The 26,104-nt window shown below is 45.8% G+C and overlaps 1 protein-coding gene across 4 annotated transcripts in view; it reads right to left on the minus strand.

Annotated features, from left to right (window-relative positions):
- Positions 1-2,350: 2,350 nt before the first annotated feature.
- The window catches only part of Nhej1 (non-homologous end joining factor 1), a 93,490-nt gene continuing 69,736 nt past the window's right edge, over positions 2,351-26,104 (minus strand). For all 4 annotated transcript variants that reach the window (XM_021162271.3, XM_021162253.3, XM_021162264.3 and 1 more), the window contains 3 exons: positions 4,153-4,270; positions 3,517-3,623; positions 2,351-3,115 (listed from right to left, as the gene is read on the minus strand). In XM_021162271.3, coding sequence (XP_021017930.1) covers positions 3,041-3,115; positions 3,517-3,623; positions 4,153-4,270 — 300 coding nt within the window. In that variant the 3' untranslated portion in view covers positions 2,351-3,040. The remainder of the gene's footprint in view (positions 3,116-3,516; positions 3,624-4,152; positions 4,271-26,104) is intronic.

Genomic DNA, 26,104 nt, shown 5'->3' on the forward strand with positions numbered 1-26,104 from the left:
GCTAGCTGGCTGGTCCCTAGCTGACAGCATGGGGGAATCACCAGCGTGGCCAAGTAGGCCTCGCGACCTAGGTGGCGCTGTTTCTCTACTTTTTAGGTCCAGTTGCAGGAACTTCCTCGAGGTCCCAAGCCCTGCTCCTGGCTTGCTGGCTTGCTCGCGTAAACCACCTTATATTATTTTTTTTTCTAAAAATACTCCAAAGCAATTGAAAGAGTCCCTTCTCCCACCAGCCAGCCCTGGCCCCAGCCCCGGCCCCGGGGAGCGGGCGGGTAGGCGGGGAGGTGGGCCACTGCTTTATTAAACACAGGGAAAACTAATATTTACGGAATAAAATTTATGGAGCAGCCACGAGAATTCGACCCTTTTATGTGCATGGGGAATGGGGGTTGGGCCAGGCTGGGGGCCTCAGGGAGGGGCCCAAGCCAGGGGGCAGGGCTGGAATAGAGCCTGGCTAGGCCAATTTGTCAAAGCGGGATTTCCCTGGAGTTGCCCTGGGATGAATGATTCTCAAACACCACCCAGCTCAGGGGTAAGGGCTTCAATGATGCCTGAGCCAGGGCTCCTGGCAGTAATGTTTCCCTAACGACGCATTTGAGCAATACCCCCAAGGCAAGAGGAGCCTTGGAGAACACAGGAGCAGTGGACTGGAAGGTGACTAGGCATACTCTTTTGATAGAGTCCCACAATCTCATGAGAAGATGAACAAAGTTGTTTGGAGAACTTTCCTTGTAATTTTAGGGGAGTCATAATTAAGAATGCCTGCTTGAGGCTGCCATTTGGGCAGAAGGATTAGCCAGGGTAGGACACAGAGCTTCACTGTGGTGAGTGTCTACCACAGGGCACACCCTGAGGTGCTGCAGCCCTGCCCCAAGGTAAAGCAAAGCGAGCAGCAGCAGGGGAATGTGTGGCCAGCAGAAAGCCCCAGCATTGCCAGGGGCTCCCGTCTTGGAGAGCCTGCGTGGAGGAGAGCCATCCTGCTGGAAGGCAGGGTCCAGGAAAGAGGTTTGGACCGTGTAAGACTGCAAGAAGAAGAAAACTCTTCCTGGAAATATTTCTAGTCAATCACCTAAGAAGCTGTGACGAGCTGGGCTGTCACTCACTAGCTGCATCACATTTAATAAGTCAATAATCTCACGACTAGGTTTCCTAGTGGGTTCCTGGTACCATCTTCAGATGATGCTGTGAGATGCTCATCTGGACAGACTACTTGGTACACAAACTGCTCAAAGAAAGTTGGTCATTTATTACTGTGCCCGCCCCCCCTTTTTTGAGACAGGGTTTCTCTGTGTAGCCCTGGCTCTGTAGACAGGGCTGGCCTTGAACTCAGAGTTCTATTTGCCTCTGCTCCTGAGTGCTGGGACTAAAGGTGTATGGTACCACTGCCCGGCTTATTACTGCTGTAATAATTAGTACTTTAGCATGGCTTGTATGGTCCTGTCTCCATGAACTGACATCCAGCAGAGACATCAGTCTCAGGGAGAGAGAGTGAAGACAGACAGGGAAGCCCTCCAAAGCAAGTACACCAAAGTGGCTTCTGCATCTGCCTCTGCCTCTCCCTCTACCATAGTGTTCCCAGCAATCCGGAGTTCACTTTCCACTGCTATCAAGGTCAAGTTTCAGATGGTCTTACTACACAAGAAGACATGGCAGAGAAGACCAAGAGGCTGTGTGCAGACAAAGCCTAGGTGCCCAGGAGTGATTTTTGGATTCTGCTTGTCTCACACAACCATCTCTTGTTTTCAGACACTATCTTACTCTGCAGCTCAGGCTGGCCTCGAACTCATAGCAATCTTCTTGGGGCATCCTAGCCTTAATACTTTTTCCTACTAAACACTGTTAGATGCCAGTTTTGTTCTAGGATTCTTCTGGGGTCAGTTCCTGTTCCTTATCATCCTAACTATACTTACTTCATTATTTAAGTAGAGTGAAGACAGAGAATGTGGGTGGGTGGAGCCTAGTTGGTAGCATGCAGGAAGCACTGGACTGATCTCCAGCCCTGCATAAACCATGTGTGGTAGCACACACACTTGTAATCCTAGCACTTAAATGTAAGCAGAAGGACCAGGAGTTCAAGGTCATCCTCCTTACACAGTTTAAACCAGTGCATGCCTTTAGTCCCAGCACCTAGGAGGTTGAGCTCTGAGTTCCTAGGCCAGCTTGGCCTACATAGTGAGTTCTAGGCCAGCTGGGGCTACACAGAGGGTCTCGGGCCACTGTCTTGAGCCAGAGTGGTGGTCTTATGTGTGGGTATGTGTATAAAGACAGACATACAGGGACACAGCCATAGACACTCGAACATAGTATATACACACAGTCATACAAAGACACACACACAAACACACCAAAAAAATAAAATGTCAAATTTCTTTTTTCCCCATCCATGGGACCTTACTTTAGCCCTACTACTTGAAGTCATTTGTAATTTGTCCTGACAATATGGTTTAGCCTGTTCCCTGTGCTTTGGGGGGAGACAGAAAAAGCACACACAAGCTTGACAGAAATGTAATCTGTCTTGTACCAACATGGAGAGAGTTCTCAAGATCAAGGCTTCTAACTGTGGCTGACCTCAGCCTCATGAGAAAAGCTGACGAAGGGTCTGTAGGATGGAGCTGATAGCTCAAATGTGACCCAACAGGACTAGGGGACACCCAGTTCTGTTCTAGGGGGTCTGGGATCCAGAGACCACAGGTAACCTCAACAGTTGAGGGGTGTGAGTATCCTTTATTCTGTGTTGAGGGAGAGACCCCGGTGAAAGGCAGCCAGGAGTTCTGGGCATGCGTCTCTTTGTAAACTTGTTTCATGTACCTAAGTTTGCCATAGGGTGCTAGTTCTAGAGAAAGAACACTACCCAAGCAAGGAGCTGGTGTCACTCATATCCGGAATGCCAGTGAGTTGGAGTCAGGCTTCCCCTGGTAAAGTCCCCATCTAGGTGGCCTGTCAACAAACTCAGGCCTCTGAGGGATGCTCTGCCATGAAAGCTCCTTCCAGGTGATGCTAGGAAGCGGTTTTGCTCTCTTCGTGGTGGCTGAGGCATGGAGAGTTAACTGAAGAGTCCCCTGGGCTTCTTCCTCTTGGACTTCACCAGCTGAGCTCTATGCATAGGGCCTGAAGCAGCCTGGAGAGAAAGGAAACTCAGTTACTCTGTTCTGAAACAGACCTCTTGGCTCCTGGTTGGTTGAAGCCTTCTTAAAGTGTCTGACATGTTTTAAGATTTGTTGTAGGCAGTGCTGTGCGCGTCTAAGTGGGCATGTCCCTCACAGGCTGTCACTGGAAGTCGAGGAAGGTGAAAAGGGAGCTAAGGTTCATCATTCAGCCCGAGTGGCAGGAGAAGCAAGGGAGTCTATGGGCAAGCAAGATGCTCTTTGGTTTAGCATCAGCTAATAACCTCTCTCATACTATCCTATCAAAGTGCTGTCAGCTAGGCAGCAACTGCAGGGACCATGGCTGTGAGGTTACTAAGTTATCTCCAGTGCTCAGACTGCCGGCCACCCAGGAAGCTGCTCATGTGTGACTCACCACGGGCTCATATTCAGGCTCCGAGAGGGTTGAAGGGAGGGAGACCGGCTCTTCTGGCTGGTTATCAGTTCCTCGAGGGGAGGTGCTGCTTGATGCCTGAGTCTCTCCTGAAATCAGAAAGATCAACAGAAGGCAGAGAGATGCCCAGTCTCAGAAGAGAAGCATCCACCAAGCGTTCAGCGGACGAAGGGCAGAGTTTGCTATTAATATATTAACAGATGGAGGGAGCCAGCTTTTAGCTGACATTCAGTAAACCCTGTTCCTATGAAAACTTCCAAGCCTGCTTTCAGCACGTAGGCTGAGTTTCCTTGACTCACAAGAGGTGGTCAAATCTCTGAACATCTGATTCTCTCCGTCAGGAGACTTAATCTTCCCACTAGCTCTCTTGCTAATTCACGAGCACCTGAGCCAGTGCTAGTAATGAGAATATTCTATGGTAAGATAAGTGTCCTGCATCTGCACTGGCCACATGGCTACTGAGCACTTGCTATGTGGCTAAAGTATACAGGAAATTAATTTTAAAATGTATTTAGTTCTTATTCATTGAAATGTCAATAGATCACATGATTAGAACTACTAATCAGACAGCGCAGACTTAAGCGCTAAGCAGACATAGCTGTGACTGGGAACACTCACCAGAGCCTTTATGCGCCTGCCTTGCTTGGATCTGCTGTTTTGTAACTGCTACATACAGACTCTGCAGACTCATGGCAAATGGCTTTCCATCACCAACAGCACATGCCTCTGGCAATTTCTATAGGAAAGAGGACACTGTCATTGGTCTGTCTGGAGATGTAGAGAAAAGAAAGCTGATATCCCATTGACAGGCCTGCCATCAACCCCAAACAAATCTGCATGAAGTAGTATCATCCAACACAGGGCCTCCGTTTGAAAACCTGCTGCCACTGCCAGCCCAGAGGCTTCCTGCATGCTTTCCTCTGAAAGGCCACGTTGCCATCTCTCTCCGTTTCTGCTTCCTGTGAATTCTCCACGTGTCTCTGCCTCTTTCTTCCTAAGAGATGACCTCTCCCAGGGCTGTTTTGGGACACTATCTTTCTGGGTTGGCAGTCCAGTGCATTCACAGAGCACTTGCCTAGCATCTATCGCTCAGGAGCACCACCACATCCAAGACACTATCTGCCCTAAGTGTCCCTGGGCTGTATGCGCTGCCATCTTAACCAAGTTTACTCCTGAACTTCCACAGAAGAATGAAATCCAGGATGGGGAAAGGGACAAATAGGAACAACAGAGTAAAAAAGAAGAAAAATTTATGATGACGTGATGCTAGTCAGAGCCAACAGAGCTTGGAGACCCGTCTGCCAGCTTCCATACTGGACTGCAATCCAGCTGTGCTTTAGTGTGCTCCACGTGCTCTTCAGCGGGGTGGTACTTCTCCCAAGGGGGTGAGAAGTATTTGAGGGGTGAGAAAAGTTCCTCTTTTACAGAACAATAACATAAAGACACATACAGCACACAGATGCTATTTTTGCATTCATTTATTTATGCATGCACATATACAGACACATATGCAGCAGTCAGCACACAAACTATGGGAGGCCATTCTCTCCTCCCATCACGTGGGTTCTGGGATGGAACTCAGGTCATAAAACTTCACAGCCAGCACCTTTATCTACTGAGCCATCCTATAGGCTCCAAAAGCAGACTTTTGCTATCTGTGGAATTATAATTTCCTGAGAGGAGGTGAGCAGAAAAAAGTTGAGTGACTTTTTAAGGAGACGATGATGGAATGAAAGCTGAGGAACTGCTCTCAGTTAGCTTTGTGATGGACTGGACAGTGCGCACTCACGGCAACACGCTTCGCCTAATTCTCCTTCCAGCTGAACTGAGATGAAAGAATGGCTGAAGACTGAACTAAATACAATAAAAAATGTGACAAGAGTATGGTGTCCCAAATCTAGCTGTACTTCAGGGTCCTGGAACGAGCCCAGAAAGTACTTCACCTGCCCCTAAGCATGGCAACAATGACAGTTCCCAGCCAAATAAGCAGGCCCATGTGAGTAGTCAGGCCAGTTTACATGAGAACCAACCCTAAAATTCTTAGTCCATATATATCTCATGTCAAGGGCACCTCTCCATGCTATAAAGACTCTTTTCTTTACAATGCTGGGCATCAAACCCAAGGCTTCATACATGCTAGGTGGATGCTCTACCACTAAGCTATATCCTCAGCCTAACACTGTTTCTGAAAGCCACTGTGGGAAAGATCGGAATAGAGAGCTCATAAGAAGCAGTGGACTGGGCGCTGGGCCACCAGGATTACAGTTAGTGTCCCCGAGGAGGGCAGAGGGTGAAGAACCCGTTGACCTAACAGGATAATAAACACTCCTCTTCCTCTAACCTCACCTCATAAAGACTACCTCAGGCTTGGACTTCCCTTCATTTTACTGCAATATAACTCGGGTTTTAATGAGGCTTGGACTTTCACTGGAGACTACAGACAACGAGTCAGGGAGCCTAGAGTCTAAACTTTGCCTCCAGCAGTAATCCCCATGAGTTATCATACCAGCCATCTTCAACTACACTCCCTGAGGAAGGGACTGAAACCAAAGGTAAGCAGTGGGCCCTGGCACCTCTATCCTACCTCTCTTTACTAGGTTCAGCTCTCTACTCCATAGGCCACTTCTTCTAAAAGACAGCCCTCTACTAGTTGGGCAGCAAGCCCTAGCAGCAGAGAGACCAAAAGATTTTCTCCTTCAGTGTCTGGGATCTTTCCTCAGAAATGTACGCCTGCTCTAGTCACCCACCTATGACTCGGTAGGCACAGCACTGCCTGCATAAGTAGGCTGGGCAGGGTCCAGGCAGTCCACGTCACTGACTCCTACCTTCACATGGAACGAAACAGACTGATTCTCTAGGTTTGGCTTTTATCCAGCACACTTAACTCTGAAATGAAGTGTAAGAAGTAAGAAGGGACTCAAGCCACAGCTACTCAGAACCTTAATCCAAGTCTAGAAACCCAACCTTGGTCTTTCCTCTGTTCTCCTTCTCAGACACTGGCCCCATAGTTGCCAATGGCTATCCCACTCACAGGTCTAGTCTCAGAAAAATACTAGCAGCATCATTTACTAACTGCCTACTTTGTGCACTGCTCTAAGTATTTTAAATATTAACCCATTCCCCCCTCTTCTTCATTACCGCTTTCCTGTCACCTAGAATAGCTCCTTGCCCGTTAGGGACTCAACAGTTTGTGACTGAATGAACATGGCAGGCACTAGGAGGACACATTTGGCTGAGTAGTCACTCTCAACTAGTAAGCAGAAAAACAGAGTTAAATTCTAAGCAGTCTGCCTTTAGGAAATAAACATAAAACCACTACATATTTGTTTCTCTGTACAGCAGAATTAGTCAAAATGAAATCTAGCCCTTACTAGGTTCACAATCTACAATCTCTTACATCATAGTTTATCTGTTATCACTTAGGTGACAAGAAAACAGAACAGATAAAAAGAAAGCAACTGAATGTGGGGGCGGGGGAAAGCAACAACTGGTACAGACTGGAGCCCTTAAGGGCTCTCCAACATCAAGGAATCCCTGCACACGCTCCCAGAATGGCCAGGGAAGAGAGGTGTATGACCACCTGAGCTAGGGAAGGAGCAGCATTAGCTCCCAGGGCAGGACAATGGCAGGGGTGAGGTGGGGCAGCCACAGAGATCAAAGCAAGAATGCTGGAGTGGAACTAAGCAAAGTAAATAGTGTCTCCTGCTGTAAGTACGCCTAGCCAGGAGCACCATGTACCAGCATAGAGCGGGTCACTGACCACAACGGCAGGCAGGGCAAGAAGAGTCAGGTGAGCCCACAGCATGACCATCCATCTGATTAGCCCAGAGACAATTCAAGCCTCACCCCACCCCCTGGGGGGTGGGCAGGCTGGGATTATAGATAGCAGGCACTATAGGAGAAGGTGCAGGGGGTGGACACCTCAGTCCTGCCCTCGTGAGAACAGATCTGAGTGAAACATTGACCAGCCATCAGTGAAAGCTAACCTCTGAAAACTCACATTTGCATGTGTGTGACAGGCATACACTTACAGTTTTGTTTTGTGTGGCAAGTGATCTGCTGTAACAGAATTATAAGCCAATGGTGACAAGAACCCAGAGAAGACAGGGCTTCCAACTGAGCTTCCTGAAAAAGCCTCAGAAGTGGTGACATCAAGGTGAGCCTTACACAGTCAGACTCTGAGTGCCATGGGAATATGTGTGGCACAAAAGTGTGAACAAGTGGGCTGTGTCATGCAGAGTGCAACGAGAAAGCTACACACACACCCACTGGATTGCAACCCTAATTCTTTCTGAATTAGGGTCACATCATGGAGATTTCCTTGTGTTTCATAACTGACTTTCTCTACTTGATAGTGCTTGCCAAGGCTTCCTTGGCCCCCAAATAATACTGAAACAATGTGGACTCAGAACTCTTCATTATATTTACTTCACTCCTAGTCCTTCATCATTGACATCAATAGTCACAAGCACTATACAGCCGTCCATCACCAATGTAGAACCCCCATCTGCCACTGTACAACCCTCCCTTTGCCACTGTATAACCCTATCACTACTGTAAAACTTCTCATTGCCACTGTACAACCCTCCCCTCACCACTGCATAACCCCTATCACCAATGTATAACCCCCATCAGCACTGTATAACCCATCAGCCTCTGTAGAACCCTCTCATTGGCCACTGTATAGCCCTCTATGAGCCACTGTATAACTCCCATCAGCCTCTGTATAACCCCCATCAGCAACTGTATGACTTTTGCATCAGCCACTATATAACCTTCCATCAGCCACTGTATAATCAATCCTTCCATTGCCAACAAATGTTTACCCCCCACCCCCATACAATTCACTAGGGCTCTGGTTCCTGCTTACACAATGTAAGAAACTTTGTGAAAATCAAAATGAAAGAACCATAAGATGTCTCTTGCCCCCCCTCCCCTTGTTATAGCCCATCTTTGCTCCTAGGGCCCAAACTCACCACCTTCTTTTGCAGTCTTCTCCACTTGATCAAATCCAAAACACACACCTACAGTGCAGAAATTCAAGGAATCCCAGGGCTTTGTTAGCAAAAACTCAATGCGCACTTTCAACTAGAGGCATGTGGTCTGCTCCCTCACTCTTTCTTCCGAGATGTTCCAGAAAAGGAAGCTTTAGAATCCCGAGAAAAGCTCACACTGATAGGCAGCTCCTCTATGGACTTGTGCTTCTGTCTGAGGATAGATTTAACAGCTATTTCAAGACCAGGGGAAGCAAGCTAACCAGAACCTTCAGCATCCTCCTTTGGGTTGCTTCTGGCATTTGTCTCAGAGCTACCATCGTTCCAAGGCCCAGGGACTAACCCTCCACCAAACACAGCCATCAAGGTCAGACCTCCAACATGAGATTTCCTTAAAGGTAAGAAGTTTTCACCTCCCTCCTGCACTGTGGCAAACTCTGCTGTCTCCCTAGAGTGCCCACAGCTCCATCCTGGGACTCCTGGTGACTCTCTCAATTAGCTTCTCCTAGAGATAAGAAACAGCAGTAGAGTTTTCCTCTAAGGCCTTAACTGCCAAAGGGTTTGCCAAATAAATAAGTGGGAACAACACAAATGATTAAGGATGCATCTAAAGAGCTGGTCTTTTCAGCCATCTCTGACAGCCTCCTCAAGTCTAAGAAACACCAAGGAGTTCAGGACTGAGCAGGTGCTGCCCTCTGGAGGCTTACACATTAGGGAGAAGACTCTTTCATACTCTTGGGGGCTGGCAAGATGGCTCTGTGGGATAAAGGCCTCCAAGCCTGATGTCCTGAGTTCAATACCCAGGACCTACATGGTAGAAGGAAAGAAGCAGCTCCCACAAGTTGTCCTGGGACTTCTACGTGGGTGTGCCATGGCCCAAGTGTGGCATGCTAAGCACTCACTCTCTCTCTTTCTCTCTCTCTTTCTCTCTCTCTTTCTCTCTCTCTCTCTCTTACACACACACACACACACACACACACACACACACACACAAAGTCATAGTCATGGGATAAGAAAAGAGTCCATGAAATAAAATATCCTAATCAAGGTATTGTAGATGGGACAAGAATGCTATGTACTCTTTCAACTATCTATCTATCTATCTATCATCTATCTATCTATCTATCTATCTATCATTATCTATCTATCTATCTATCATCTATCTACCAACTATCTATCTATCTATCTATCTATCTGTCTGTCTGTCTGTCTATCTATCTATCTATCTATCTATCTATCTATCTATCTATGTCTGTGCATGGCTGTCAGACTCCCCTAGAGGTGAGTTACAGATAGTTGACTGAACTCAGATCTCTGGAAGAGCAGAAAGCTCTGGTAAGTGCACAGCCATCTCTCCAGCCCTGTGATATAGTTCTAAACAGAGGTCAAGGACAGTAACACAAAGTTCATTTCAAAAAACTCTAAATGGAAGGGAGAGAGTAATCCATGTGCTTGAGTTGTTTTCACAACAGTCTAGTTTATGTCTACTGCTCATTTTTATTATTATTAGAGCCTTTCTCTCTTTTCAGCGTCTCAGTATGAATGGTGAATTAGGCGGTCTCGCTGCATGAGAGGACAAGCGTGGCAGGTAAATGGCAGGTTCCTGTGTTTGTCTGAATTGTGACATGATGCAGAGGGTGAAACGCTCCACTTTATATTCAGAAGAGTAGCCTGAGTGAGGCAGGGAAGACAGGCTGCAAGGTGAGAGTAGTGCAGGCGGCAAGAACCTCCAACAGGCTGGTGTTTTAGTCAGGGTTCCTATTGCTGGGACAAAACACCATGGCCAAAAAACAAGCTGGAAAGGAAAGGGTTTATTTGGCTTACACTTCCATCACTGAAGGAAGTCAGTACAGGAACTTAGGCAGGGCTGGAAACTGGAGGCAGAAGCTGATGAAGAAGCCATAGAGGGGTGCTGCTTACTGGCTAGCTTCCCATAGCTTGCTCAGCCTGCTTTCATGTACGATCCAGGACCACCAGCCGAGGATGGCTGCACTCACAATGGTGTGGGCCCTACCTCATTGATCACTTAGAGAAAATGTCTTACAGCTGCATCTCATGGAGGCATTTCCTCAACTGAGGCTTTTTCTCTGATGATTCTAGCTCATGTCAAGTTGACACAAAATCAGCCGGTACAGGTGGCCAACACACCTTCAAGCTCATATACTGGGTGTTACATGAAAGGAGTCAGGCACAAGGCAGACAGAACAAAAGGAGTGATCTAGAAACCTAAAATGAAACCACTAAGTCAAAGGGAGGCTGGGGCTGGAGCATAGCTCAGTGGCAGGATGTTTGTCTAACATAGTGAAGCCCCAGGTTTGATCCCCATCAATGTATCAAAAGAAGGAGGAGGACAGGAGGAAGAGGAAGAAGAGGAGGAAAGAAGAAAACAAACCTGAGCTTCCATTACACCTGATTCATATATTTTATCTTGTTTTGAGGGAAGGGGAAGCAGGCCAAGAATGTGAAGACCTATACCACAGAGCTAGTGAGATGATTAATAAGAGAACAGAGCAGGGAAATGGGTGTTTCCCCTCGAAGGGCACACTGGGGGCACTGCTGTGCCTCAGACTGGCCTCACACCTGTTACATGTATCGGGGACTGTCTTGAAGTTCTGATCTTTCTTCCTCTGTGTCCCTTATAGGCATTCACCACCATTTGGAGTCAGCTACCGAGCCTTCTCTTGCCTGGCGCTGTCCCTATGCCAAGCTAATATGTGCAAAGGATAGTACATACAGAGAAGCTGGGGGTGCTCTCGTTAACTTACTTTGACTGGCATCCCAAAGCACAGGTTTTCCAAACAATTCAGTGATTCATCAAGACACAGGTGAGGGAGAGAGCCCAGGGTCACTGTCCCCTACACCACACCAGTTCCCTGCTGTGTTAGCAGGTCTGAAAGCTCCTGTTCCATCACCACAAAAACAAGTGACCAACACCTACCTTAGGAGCACTAGTGCATGGGCCTTGGGAGATGATTAATTAATATTGGTGTTTTTGAAGATGTTTTTAAATTGTGATACATGGAGGAAAGTCTATACCATGGAGTACATGGTCAAAGCTGGAATTATAGGAGGTAGAGAGTCCACCTGACCTGGAAACCAAGTGCTCTTAAGTGCTAAGCAATCTTCCTGGCCCTCAGTGCTTGTGAAGGGTGCCTGCCCCATATGAGTTATGGTTCCTCATTTCCCCATATCAATTCTTGTTGATTCTCAATAATTGCCTGCATTCTCCCACATCTCAGAACCTGCTCAAGAGGCCAAGGCTTTACCCTCATTCCATCTGACCTTTGCAGGCAGAACAGGAACAAAGGAAGTTCAGTTATAACTCTCTGTGAAACACACAAAGCATGGCCTCCCCTAGCATGCCATAGCATTCATGTAGGAGTGTGTATGACACACACACACACACACACACACACACACACACACACACAATTTAAATAATTTTAAAAGTATTAACAGAGCCCAAGCTACCTAGCAGTGTTAACTGGAAATGCTTTTTCATGACTACTGATATTTCTTCCTTCCTTCCTAACAAGGCTAGGAAAGGCTCTGCTACTTCCCGTCACAGGGCGTTTGGAGAGCAGAGAAACACGCACTTCAATCTGTCATCAAGAGGCTGATGGGCAGGTGGTTTGGGGTGGGATTAATCTCTCAACTGCTTGGCCCATGAGAGGTCAACATAAAGAAGACAGAGAACCATGCAACAGTGCTGAGGCCCAGGCTTCAGACGACAAGTGCCAACTGTCCCATCCTACTGCGTTATAGCAGTTCACATGGAGAAACAATTTCTGAGTTTCACGCAAGACCTAACCATGAGAGGTTCTCGTTTTGTCCCTCACTGAACAGTCCCATATCAGCTGAATATGACCAAAGTACCATATATGAATTATGAAAATGCCACGATGAAACCATTGTTTTATACAAATAATGGCCAGTTGTGAAAGGAAAAAAGAAAAAAAGAGTCCTCTATCTGCTGGATGATGAGAAACCGTGGTGACTTGGGGAAAGAACACACAGCGTCCTAAGGGCACACTGTCCTTTAAGGTCCATGTGGGAGATTAACAACACAGCTGACATTGCTCAGTGTTTGGTCTGACTTCGCTTTGTTTGGGTCTGTGCCTGTCACAAGGCCGCCTCTGACCAATGTGCCCTGCCGATGCTGACCTCCAGAGTGAACCTCTCTCTCACTTAGAGCATCCACACAGGGCTGGCTAGAGAGAAAAACAACTGAGCAATCTGGGCACAATCTTGTGTTTAGAGACCTTACAAATTAATTGTGGCTTAGGGATCTTGAAAAGTCTTTAACTTACAGCATACTTCGCCCCTCTCCCTTTCTTTTACAGCGAGGTGGGAGAATGGAGGCACACTCACAGTGATGTGGAAAATCCATGTGCTCATCCAGTCACTACCTGGTCACTCTCTGAGGCCTCCCTTGAAACCAGGTATTTTAACCTCTGGTTCTCAACCATGCTGGAACTACAACAGAAATTAACACAGGGAAGAGCTCACACAGTTCCAGAGAGATAGTTCAGGTCTAGGGTGTATTCGGACTGAAAAGAAGGGAGGTGAGAAGGAAGACTACACAGGAAAGGTCCAGAAAGAAAGCTGGAACAGTGCTCCCAAGACTAAGAATGTTGTTGATTTGCTTTGATTTTTGGAGAAAGCATCGCACTGGGTAGCTAGTCTTGAACTTGCTTGTGATCTTCTTGTGAATGTCACCACACCTGGCTAACTTTACAATAATGTGATGCTGGGGCTGGGCGGTGGTGGCGCACACCTTTAATCCCAGCACTTGAGAGGCACAGGCAGGCGGATTTCTGAGTTCGAGGCCAGCCTGGTCTACAGAGTGAGTTCCAGGACAGCCAGGGCTATACAGAGAAACCCTGTCTCGAAAAACCAACCCCCAACCCCCCAAAAAAAGTGATGCTGGAGCACACATGATGCTAAGCACATCCTCCTATTGAGCTTGTGCCCAGATTGCTCAGAGTTGGAATCATCTCTAGCCAGCACGGTGTGATGCTCCAAGTGAGAGAGGGACTCACTGTGGAGGTCAGAGGTGGCAGGGCACAGTGGTCAGCTGTCAAGAATAACTAACTTTTTAAATTAACCCAACAAACCTCCATATTCACCAGGCACCAGAATCATTCTTTTTTCATATATAAGAAATCAAACAAAGGCCTGCAGGATTAATTGATTCTCCCAATGCACAGCAGAATGAAAATGTGGAAGATCCAGAGGGGCAGCCTTCAGAACCTTCTCTTGACTCAGTAGGCAGAAGGCCTCACGGCACCACCATGGATGCAGCCATCTCTCCCGAGAGGAGGCTGGCTCCTGTTCTGAGGTCCAGCAGCTACTAGAAAGTAGCTCTATCTCCCTTCTTAAGGCGCCAAATGACCCAAGCTGCAGAGAGAAGCAGCAGCAAAATGAGTTCTGGAGGAGGTCAGCTGTGCTTAACCCCTCTGCAGTCTCCCAGGGCACCAGAAAATCACAAAATGACTGTGCTACAGGGAGACGCTGGATTCTGAATCGCCTTTAGAAAGAAGCACAGCCTCCCAGAGTCATTGCAGGAAGGCCCCAAAGAAAAATAATGGCAGAGGGAGTGGAAGTGGGGATGGGGGTGGGGCAGCTGCTCTTATAAGAGCCCTTTGTGGTAGCTGCCTCTGAAAGGAGGTTTTGCTAGACAAGGTGGAACTTCTCAAGGTGACAAGCAAATGGCACAGACTGAGCTGTGACCCTCCACTCACTCCATAACCAGCCCCCTTTCCTTTGGAGGGCCAGAGCCCAAACTGTCCCTGGAGCCCCACCCAGCCCAGCACAAACCCCGGCTTTCTAGTCTGCACAGCAACTAATGAGTGGCAAAGGGGCTCAAGGGACCAGAGTGGTTTCCTGGGGGGATGAGCCCTCTGAGCCCCAGAGTAAGTGCAATCACAACTCTGGCTCCTTTGCTTTGCTCCCCACTCCTTTCTTTGCCCCAAACAAGCAGCTCCTGTCCCTCCGGCTCCAGCTGGCTTCAAAGGGGTCCCCCACAGGCAGTCTCAACATCAGGTTATCATATCTCTCAAATTCTGCCACCTCAACTTCCCTTCCCAAATGGAACTGAAACAATGTGGTGGGAAGGAAGGGCCTCACATTTAACACCAAACTGGCAGCTCTGCCCTGGGCAACAGCCCTGGGCCACTAGTGCTGTGTCACTACTTTCCTGGTTTCATGGAGATGAGAGGACAGTAGTGGGCTGGGCCTGCAGGTGCAAAGGTGAAGTGGAGGACCAGGAGTGTTCTCTGAAAGACCTCTGCACCAGGGAGATTCTCTTTCACCCAAATTACATGCCTGACAGCTGGGAACACAGCCTATGGCAGGTTCAAGGCCTTCCTGCCTTCATCTGCCTGCTGCCTGCCCTCTGGAGGGTGACACACTGTCTTCTCTTTGAGAAATCCTGTTCCACTGAATGATGTACCATTTTCCCAAACACACATATGTGCACATATGCACACACACACACACACACACACACACACACACACACATTCATCTGGTACTGGAAAATATGCTAAATAACCTAAACTCTCACAATACTAGGACCAGCAAGATAGCTAAGCTAGCAAAAGTACCTTCCCTTGCAAGTCTGACAATCTGAGTTCAATCCCTGGAATCCACAGTGGACAAAGAGAACTGACTCCAGAAAGCTGTCCTCTGATCTCCACATGTGTGTTCCACGCCACCCCACCCCCCGCCCCCGCCACAAACATACATTAGTAGTAAAAATTTTAAAAATCTTTAAACTCTCAAATACTGCTTTATGGGAATAAAATGATGTGATCACTTTGGAAAATGATTTGTCAGTTAGTCCGGGTTTCTATTCCTGCACAAACATCATGACCAAGAAGCAAATTGGGGAGGAAAGGGTTTATTCAGCTTACACTTCCATACTGCTGCTGTTCATCACCAAAGGAAGTCAGGACTGGAACTCAAGCAGGTCAGGAAGCAGGAGCTGATGCAGAGGCCATGGAAGGATGTTCCTTACTGGCTGGCTCCCCCTGGCTTGCTCAGCTTGCTTTCTTATAGAACCCAAGACTACCAGCTCAGGGGTGGCACCACCCACAATGAGCCCTTCCCCCTTGATCACTAACTGAGACAATGCCTTATAACTGGATCTCATGGAGGCATTTCCTCCAGGGAGACTCCTTTCTCTGTGAAAACTCCAGCTTGTGTCGAATTGACACAAAACCAGCCAGTCCAGTCAGTATATACTAAATCAAAATATTCACATATTACCTGTGAGCCAACCATCCCAGTTCCTTGTGCTCATCCAGATACAAAGGGGCAGACTATGATGCAGTCTCACAGTGAAGTAGCATACAGAAATGGAAACCTGCCATATAGACATTAGTAAACTTCGTAAGGTCAGACAAAATGAATGCATTCGAGATTACAGCATTTGGGTAAGATTTTAAAACAGGCAAATTTAATGAGAAGTCAGGACACTGATTACCTTTCTTTTAGGTAGGAGGTGAGTACTTCTGAGAACTGAAATTTTCTAAATCTTTTGAAACATTTTAGAGACTATTATTTTTATTTTATATGTATGACTATGTCTGCACTGCAATGTGTGCAGTCCCCTCAGAGGCACAGAAGAGGGTGTCAGAGCTCCTGAGACTGGAGCTATACCTGGTTGTGAACCACCATGTGGGTGCTGGGAATTGAACCTGGGTCATCTGGAAGAGATGCCAGTGTTCCTAACTGCAGAGCCATCTCTACAGCTCCCAAATTTTAAATTTTTGATTTGGTTGCTGGTTACACAGCTGTACATTTTACAATTCTCCAACTTAGATGCTTATTGGCATTTTAAAAATAAGCATCCTATACTTTAAGTGGGTTTCTTGTTGTTTTGAGACAGGATCCTACTATGTAGACCTGACTAGCCTGGAGTTTTAAATATAGACCAGGCTGGCTTCAAGCTCATGAGGCTACTCCTGTTTCTGCCTCATGAAGACATGTACTGCCACCCAGCCACATCTTACATTTTAATTCAAAATATTTATTTATTTATTTATTTATTTATTTATTTTTTCTTTTTTTTTTCTTCATATTTTTTTTATATTTTTATTACATATTTTCCTCAATTACATTTCCAATACTATCCCAAAAGTCCCCCATAGCGCCCCCCACTTCCCTACCCACCCATTCCCATTCTTTTGGCCCTGGCATTCCCCTATATTGGGGCATATAAAGTTTGCAAGTCCAATGGGCCTCTCTTTCCATTGATGGCCGACTAGGCCATCTTTCGATACATGTGCAGCTAGAGACAAGAGCTCCAGGGTTCTGGTTAGTACATCATGTTGTTCCAACAATAGGGTTGCAGATCCCTTTAGCTCCTTGGGTACTTTCTCTAGCTTCTCCATTGGGAGCCCTGTGATACATCCAATAGCTGACTGTGAACATCCACTCCTGTGTTTGCTAGGCCCCTGCATAGTCTCACAAGAGACAGCTATATTTGGGTCCTTTCAGCAAAATCTTGCTAGTGTATGCAATGGTGTCAGCGTTTAGAAGCTGATTATGGGACGGATCCCTGGATACAGCAGTCTCTAAATGGTCCATCCTTTCATCCCAGCTACGAACTTTGTCTCTGTAACTCCTTCCCTGGGTGTTTTGTTCCCAATTCTAAGAAGGTGCACAGTGTCCACACTTTGGTCTTCATTCTTCTTGAGTTTCATGCGTTTATCAAATTGTATCTTATATCTTGGGTATCCTAAGTTTTGGGCTAATATCCACTTATCAATGAATACATATTGTGTGAGTTCTTTTGTGATTGTGTTACTTCACTCAAGATGATGCCCTCCAGGTCCATCCATTTGGCTAGGAATTTCATAAATTCATTCTTTTTAATAGCTGAGTAGTACTCCATTGTGTAAATGTACCATAATTTCTGTATCCATTCCTCTGTTGAGGGACATCTGGGTTCTTTCCAGCTTCTGGCTATTATAAATAGGGCTGCTATGAACATAGTGGAGCATGTGTCCTTTTTACCGGTTGGGACATCTTCTGGATATATGCCCAGGAGAGGTATTGCTGGATCCTCCGGTAGTACTATGTCCAATTTTCTGAGGAACCGCCAGACTGATTTCCAGAGTGGTTGTACAAGCTTGCAATCCCACCAACAATGGAGGAGTGTTCCTCTTTCTCCACATCCTCGCCAGCATCTGCTGTCACCTGAATTTTTGATCTTAGCCATTCTGACTGGTGTGAGGTGGAATCTCAGGGTTGTTTTGATTTGCATTTCCCTGATGATTAAGGATGTTGAACATTTTTTCAGGTGCTTCTCTGCCATTCGGTATTCCTCAGGTGAGAATTCTTTGTTCAGTTCTGAGCCCCATTTTTTAATGGGGTTATTTGACTTTCTGGAGTCCACCTTCTTGAGTTCTTTATATATATTGGATATTAGTCCCTTATCTGATTTAGGATAGGTGAAGATCCTTTCCCAATCTGTTGGTGGTTTTTTTGTCTTATTGATGGTGTCTTTAGCCTTGCAGAAGCTTTGTATTTTCATGAGGTCCCACTTGTCAATTCTCGATCTTACAGCACAAGCCATTACTGTTCTATTCAGGAATTTTTCCCCTGTGCCCATATCTTCAAGGCTTTTCCCCACTTTCTCCTCTATAAGTTTCAGTGTCTCTGGTTTTATGTGAAGTTCCTTGATCCACTTAGACTTGACCTTAGTACAAGGAGATAGGAATGGATCGATTCGCATTCTTCTACATGTTAACAACCAGTTGTGCCAGCACCATTTGTTGAAAAAATATTTATTAATAAGTGAAAAAACACCCTGAGAACAGATAATTCCCCAAAGAGGTAAAAATAGATTACTCTATGGCTCAAATGTTGAAAGCTAAAAACATGATCACATGGTAATGTGTACATTTTGGAGGTTGTGGATAAGGATGTGGGTTTTCACTACAGGGTAAACACAAATATTCGCCGAAGCATTGTTCGTGATAGCCAAAAAGTGGGGAGGACTCAAACGCCCATCACAGATGAATGAACAAACAAAACTACTATCTAAGCTGGTGAGAGAGTTCAGTGGGTTTCAGTGTTTACCACGTGCAAGCTTGGTGACCCAAGATCACTCATCAGAGCCTCTATCACACCATTGTGTCCTTGCCTCCCCAAGCCCCCAAATCATGTCCATATACATACTTACACAATGCAATAATAATAGTATAATAAAATAAAATGTTAAAGTTTTTTTTTAAAGTGGCCCCCAAGTCAGACAACCTAAGTTTGATTTCTGGGACCCACATAGTGGAATGAGTCAACTGATTCCTGCTTGTTGTCCTCTGATCTCCACATGTTTGTTATAGCACCTACAGACATATACAAATAAATAACCATAGCCAAAAACATCCCCCTACTGAGTGTGGTGGCAGATACATTTAACCCAGCACTCAGGAGGCAGGGGTAGACAGATCTGTGAATTCCAGGCCAACCTGGTCTACACATCAAGTTTCTGGAGACCTAGAGCTACATAGGGAGACCATGTCTCAAACAAACAAAGAAAATAACCCCCAAATATATCGTATATCCATAGACTTGTGTATTGTTTTTTCATAATAAGGCTTGGTTACTTGCTTCAATACATGTTACTTGCTTCAATACATGTACCTTGGAAGCACAATGCTAAATGAAAGAAGCCAAGGGCAAAAGGTTTCACTCCTAAGCAATACTCAGAATGGATACATTCCCTGAAACAGAGTAGCTCAGTGACTCCTAGGTGAGGGAGGGGTAACGAGAGAGTAATGTAATGTAAATGCATGTGGAATTTCTCCAAGGATGATGAGAACAGACATTGGTTACAACTGCACAACCATGTGGCTGTGTTTAAATTACTGAATGCTGTACACTTATTTTTTGAATTATTTATTTTATGTACATAAATGTTTTCTCTGAATATGTGTTTGTGTTTGCTTAGCTAGCTAGCAAGCCCCCCACCCCACCCCACCCCTGGGATCACAGGGATGTATGTGCTGCCACACTTGGCTTTTTTATGTGGGTTGCTAGAGACAGAATTCAGGTTCTTGTGTTTGGTGTGGCAAGCACTTTAGCAACTAAGCCATGTCCCCAGCCCAGAGACCTAGTGGCCTTTAAGGGGCTTCAACACAGTCAGCAGCACTGGTACTCAGTGCCTGAGCAACTGAGTCAGCATGGAATTAAGGAATTACGGAGATGGAATGGATTCGAGGAAAACCTCAGAATCTAGAATCAAACAGACCTTTTGAATTAATCCATTACCTACATACTTGCTTTATTATCTTAGACAAGCAACTTAATTTTTTTGTGCTTCAACTTTCATACAAAAAAAAATTAGTAAAATAAAGGCTGGGGATGATGCTCAGAGGTACAGTGGCTAACTAGCATATATGAGGCCTGTACTGGCTGGTTTTGTGTGTCAACTTGACACAAGCTGGAGTTATCACAAAGAAAGGAGCTTCAGTTGAGGAAATGCCTCCATGAGATCCAACTGTAAGGCATTTTCTCAATTAGTGATCAAGGGGGAAGGGCCCCTTGTGGGTGGTGCCATCTCTGGGCTGGTAGTCTTGGGTTCTATAAGAGAGCAGGCTGAGCAAGCCAGGGGAAGCAAGCCAGTAAAGAACATCCCTCCATCGCCTCTGCATCAGCTCCTGCTTTCTGACCTGCTTGAGTTCCAGTCCTGACTTCCTTGGTGATGAACATCAATGTGGAAAGTGTAAGCTGAATAAACCCTTTCCTCCCCAACTTGCTTCTTGGTCATGATGTTTGTGCAGGAATAGAAACCCTGTCTAAGACAAATTGGTACCAGCATAGTGGGGTATTCCTGTGACAACCTGACCATGTTTTGGGGAGGACTGTGGAAGGACTTTGGAACTTTGGGCCAGAAGATCCATTCGGTGTTAAGAGCTCTGTGAGATGTAGTGTAGGAGCTTGGAAGATAATGTTGAGAACAGTGCAGAAAATGGAGGCCTGGCTTGTGAAATTTCAGAGGGAAATTTAAGACTCTTTTCAGGGCCATTGCTATTTTGGATTGTGAAGATTCTGTGGTTCTGGTTAGCTGGGGCTGAAGAATCAGCTGTGATTAACAAGATACCGGAACTACTAAGGCAAAAACTTTGCATTACTGGAACTATTGATGCTGGTTAGCTGGAGCTAAGAAATTAGCGGTGATAAGAAGAGACCAGCATCATTGAGGTGACATCTTTTGAGAAGTATTTTCTGAGAGCACAAAGAGGCTGTGTTCCAGAGTTAGCCAAAGTTGTACCTCGTGCAGTAGCAGGACTTGGTAATGTGTAAGAGTCACCCAGATGGTACTGGTTTTGGAGGCATGAAGGGGTCACGCAGAGCAGCTGAGGCTTGGCACTGTGAGAGGCCATGGAAGGCCATTGGTGAAGGTGCAGCCTCAGTTGCAATTGATGGCCCAGAACTGAAGAGGTCATGCAAAGGAGTTGAGGCTTGGCACCATGAAGAGAGCCTATGAGAGGCTGTTGGTGAAGCCTAGTTACAGTGGAAGACAGCCGTGTTTTGGAGATGCCAGTACCATGAGATGACCACCAAGAACAGCAGCAGCAATGGAGTACAGGTGGCTGGAGAAGTGACTCAAGCCCTTGGAGGAGCCCAGACAATCGTGAGTTGGATCCCAGACACTGGACAGTTGGAGTTTAATTTTGCTTTTGATTGTGACTGTGCCCTGATATTTTTCCCTCTTTAAGGAAGAAACTATTTTAGTGGAGCCCACAGTTACGAGACTTTTAATTGTAAAAGGACTTTGGGTTTTAAAAGAGATGGATATTTTAAAGAGATTGAAATTTTAAGAATATGTAAAGACTGTGGGACTTTTAAAGCTATTTAGATCTTGGGGATGAATAAGAATGTAAGGGTTGAGGCTTAATAGTGATGTGTTTGTGTGTCAAGTTGACAAGGGGTCAATTGTATTGGCTAGTTTTGTGTCAACTTGACACAGCTGGAGTTATCACAGAGAAAGGAGCTTCAGTTGAGGAAATGCCTCCATGAGATCCAACTGTAAGGCATTTTCTCAATTAGTGATCAAGGGGGAAAGGCCCCTTGTGGGTGGGACCATCCCTGGGCTGGTAGTCTTGGGTTTTATAAGAGCAGGCTGAGCAAGCCAGGGGAAGCAAGCCAATAAAGAACATCCCTCTATGGCCTCTGCATCAGCTCCTGCTTCCTGACCTGTTTGAGTTCCAGACCTGACTTCCTTTGGTGATGAACAGCAATGTGGAAATGTAAGCTGAATAAACCCTTTCCTCCCCAGTTTGCTTCTTGGTCATGTTTGTGCAGGAATAGAAACCCTGACTAAGACAAGGTCCTAGATCTAACCTACACACACACACACACACACACACACACACACACACACAGAGTCCTTAGCCATGAGGACTGTCACAATGATTGTCAAATGAGATGATGTAAGTGATGTATTAATTCTGCTTCCTTGAGAGTTCCAAACACTCTCAATTACTTGAAGGCAATCAGGAAAGATACTTAGTTTTATCACAATAGTTCTACAGTCAAACAGCTATCATTTAAATCTATGGGTCCCAAGGAGCTGAAGAGGTCTGCAGCCCTATAGGAGGAACAATATGAACTAACCAGTACCCCCAGAGCTTGGTCTCTAGCTGAATATGTAGCAGAGGATGGCCTAGTCAACCATCAGTGGGAGGAGAGGCCCTTGGTCTTGCGAAGATTATATGCCCCACTATAGGGGAATGCCATGGCCAGGAAGCAGGAGTGGGTGGATTGGGAAGCAGGGGGAGATGGGAGGGTATAGGGGATTTTCAGAGAGGAAACTAGAAAGGGGATAGCATTTGAAATGTAAATGAAGAAAATATTTATTAAAAATGAAAAAAAATCTCTGAGTCAATGACCTCATCTAAGCCTTTGTTTCTCCAACTGTGCAAAGGGAACATAGTACTTAATGCAGTGCCCAACACCTAGGAAGCGCACAATAAGTGCCAACTGTCACTATATATAGTCAATAAAGAAAATTCTCAAATAGCCAACTGCAGGCTGTGTCCTGGGATGAACAAGCTTCACTACCCTCAAGAAGCTCATAGTCTGGTTAGGGAGTCAGATGCATAAACAACCAATTGTTCTTAGGTCAGCCACACAGTGCAGCCTTTGATTCAGTCGATAGCTGCAGATCCGGGCATCGTGGAACAAAGCTGGATATGTAAGGAACACTATGGGGAGGGGACATTGCTGAATAGACCCTTCTTTTCCCGAAAATTGCCTATGAAAGTCTAGATAAACAGCCACGCAGACTTCCTCCTCTAGACTCCTCCTAGGTGGTCAGGGTCTAGAGGATGCCTCTTCCTCTCTGTCCCCTGCGCCTACACAGACTGGGACCTCCCATCACTCGGGCCACTGGTTACATCATCTGTAGGGTCTGACTTGGGAGCACTCTCAGCTTCTCCTCAAAGCCCCTACAACATTTTTAGTTACTGAGATTTTGCTGTCTCTGTTTCTGAAACAAAGTCACACATTCAGACTGGCCTCAAACCCTCAATCCTCTTCCCCAGCCCCGAGTTCTGAGATTCTAGGAGAATATACCACTGTGCCAAGAGTCAATTACCAATTGTTGGAAGGTTTCCAATCTCTGCTCTAGGCTGTGAGGTTCTGGTATCTAGGAACCTTTCACTCAGCTAGCATGCACTGAGTACCTACTATGTGCCAGGCCCTGAAGTAGGTGCTTGAAGTTCACTGTGCTCATGGAACATATAGTCTATATTTATTTAAAAAAAAAAAGTTTTTAGATGGCTATATTATGTCAACTACCGCTGCTCTTCTCCGAGACTCTGCCACCTGCTGAGAGATCCTTGAGACAGTCTGGAGACACATCTTATCCTGCATGTCACCTACAGGCTAGCTCAAAGCACCAAGAATGGACCAGCGGGCGGGGGGGGGGGGGAGGGGGGAATGGGCCTTCCCCCTTATATGCACACTCTCTTAGTAAACTCATGGGCCTTGATCAGAAAAAAAAAAAAAGTTTTGAGATGGATTTTATCCCAGTTCTGACTGGCCTACTTAGATATGGGTTCTTGATTATTAATTTAAATTAAAAAAAAAAAAAAACCAAGAAGCTCAAACACAGTGCTGGAGGGAACACAGTGCCTCTGCCTGCATCCCTGGATACTCCTGCCATTGTTCAAAAGCATCCTAGGGCATACAGCACTACCACAGAGACATTTCCAAAAGCTTTTCCCTTACAAAACTGTGTACACCTTTAGTCCCAGCACTTGGGAGGCCGGGGCGGGGGGCGGGGGCACAAAGAAAGAAAAAGAAATAAAGAACTACTGACCAGGCAGGCACGTTCACTGAGCCAGGCTGTTCTAGGTACGAAGAAATGAGCCCTACTGCTAGCTGAAGAACTATTGTCAGCTGATGACTTTCAGGGAAAGGAGTCATTTTCTTTAAGAGTATTGCCTCTGCTAGGTCAACCATAGTCCAATGGATGGTCCCATAGCCAGGAATACATGGGCAGCACAATCTGGATTTGGTGAATTACTGCAGGGAAAAGCACAGGACATAAATCTGGGAGGGAATGAGGAGGTAAAAGGTATATCAGGGGAGTGAATAATAGAAAATGCATTATGTGCATGTAAGAAATTCTCGAAGAATTAATAAAAGATATATAATATATTATATATTTAAGTTTCTGATACGGGGAACCAAGCTTGGTAATGAATGTAATTCTAACACTTAGGAGGTGAAAGCAAAAGGATCTTCTAGAAGCTCAAGGTCAGTGGTGGCGCATGCCTCTAATTCCAGCACTTGGGAGGCAGAGGCAGGAGGATTTCTGAGTTTGAGGCCAGCCTGGTTTACAGAGTGAGTTCCAGGACAGCCAGAGCTACACAGAGAAACCCTGTCTTGAAAAAACAACAACAATGAGAAAAAAAAAAAAAAAAAAAAAGGAAGAAGAAGCTCAAGGTCATCCTGGGCTACATGTTAAGTTTAAGGTCATCCTGTGCTATATAGTAAAATCAAGGTCATCCCAGGCTACATACTAAGCTTATAGCCAGCCATTCTGGGCTACAAGACTGTCTTAAAGCAAACAAGTTTTGGTATTGGAACGTTTCATGTTTTGGATACTGGATTAAAGTTCGGTTTGTAGTAATACCGGATGGGCTTATAAAGCATTATTATTTCAGAGTGTAAATGTTCTCTAGTACACAGAACCATGGCTGCTGAGTTCCATAAACCTTCTGCAGAAGACACTAATGACAGCAAATGCTTCTAAGACAGAGAGAAATCTGTCTTATGTCTGTCTATATGGAGATACATGGTGCTCACAGGAGCCAGACAAATGGAGGGACATGAATAATCATGGGTGAAGTCACATATCAGAATCATATATCTCCAGTTTCAGGAAACAAGGGAAAGAGGGAGGCAGGAAGGCCAGAAAAACCAAAGCTGTTCTATTTTACTAAGGAAGGAAAAGCTGAGGATGAGAAACCATGTCCTGAATACTTTGTTACAAAAGTAGCACAGGATGGTCAACGCTTAACCCAAAACCAGATGATGTAGGCCTGCAGCCACTTCTGTGAAAAAGGGAACAGGACCCTCAAGGTTTCTCCAGCAGGAATTGTTGTGTTTAACAAATACATGCAGCCCCTAGGGGAAAGTGTAGGTATTATAGAGTGCCCAGGAAAAAATGTATTGCAGGAAGGAAAATAACATGAAGAAAAAAATGATGCTTGGTGCATGTTACTCACTATGGGGATACACGCTGAGAAGTGTGTTGTTAGGTGTTCCACTGTAGTGAGAACACCACAGTGTACTCACATAAACTGAGATGGCGACAATGCTATCAGGTATATAATCTTATGGAACCATTATTATAAACGTGGCCCATTGTTGACTATTAGTCATGCAGAGACCATCATTATTCTTCAGTTCAGAACTCAGAACAGGAATATGGTGGCATTATGGGGGAACAGTGAATAGGTTCTGGGAGCAAAGGCTAATGAAAGAGAGATGTAAGAATCTGCAGAGGAGCCATATTAGAAGAGAATGCTAAGTAATGTGATGAGGCTCAGAGCACAGTGACTTCCTGAGGCTTCTGGTCTTTCAGTCCAGACTTTCTGCATCTCTGTCCTTACTCCTGGAAACAATCCGGTATCCTAAAGCCCTAAATCAGTTCTGATCTTGTATAGTGCATCTCATATTCTTTTGGATGCAGATTTTACTGTTACTTAATTTAGCATTTCCTAAAAGCTAAACTCCTCAATTCCCTGCAGTAAATGGCTTGTGTGTGTACACTTGTGTGATTTGTTAATGCCCCACCCTCAAGCTCGGAGGCAAAAGCAGGCAGTCTGACACTAAGCTGACCCTAAGCAACATAGCTACTCCCTCAGGGTTCATCTTCAGGTGAGGGACTGAAGGGAGAACACAATCTAGGCTCTGGTTACAGGGCATCTAGAACACCTGCTCTTAATAAAACACTTCTGTCAAGGACTTAGCCCCGCCAACCCACTAAAGCAGAAGGGAGGGATGTGACAGGAATTTAATGCCCTCTGATTCTCACCCCAGAGAAT

The sequence above is a fragment of the Mus caroli genome, unplaced genomic scaffold, assembly GCF_978045245.1.
Source record: "Mus caroli unplaced genomic scaffold, Mus_caroli_1 scaffold_1, whole genome shotgun sequence".
NCBI lineage: Eukaryota > Metazoa > Chordata > Mammalia > Rodentia > Muridae > Mus > Mus caroli.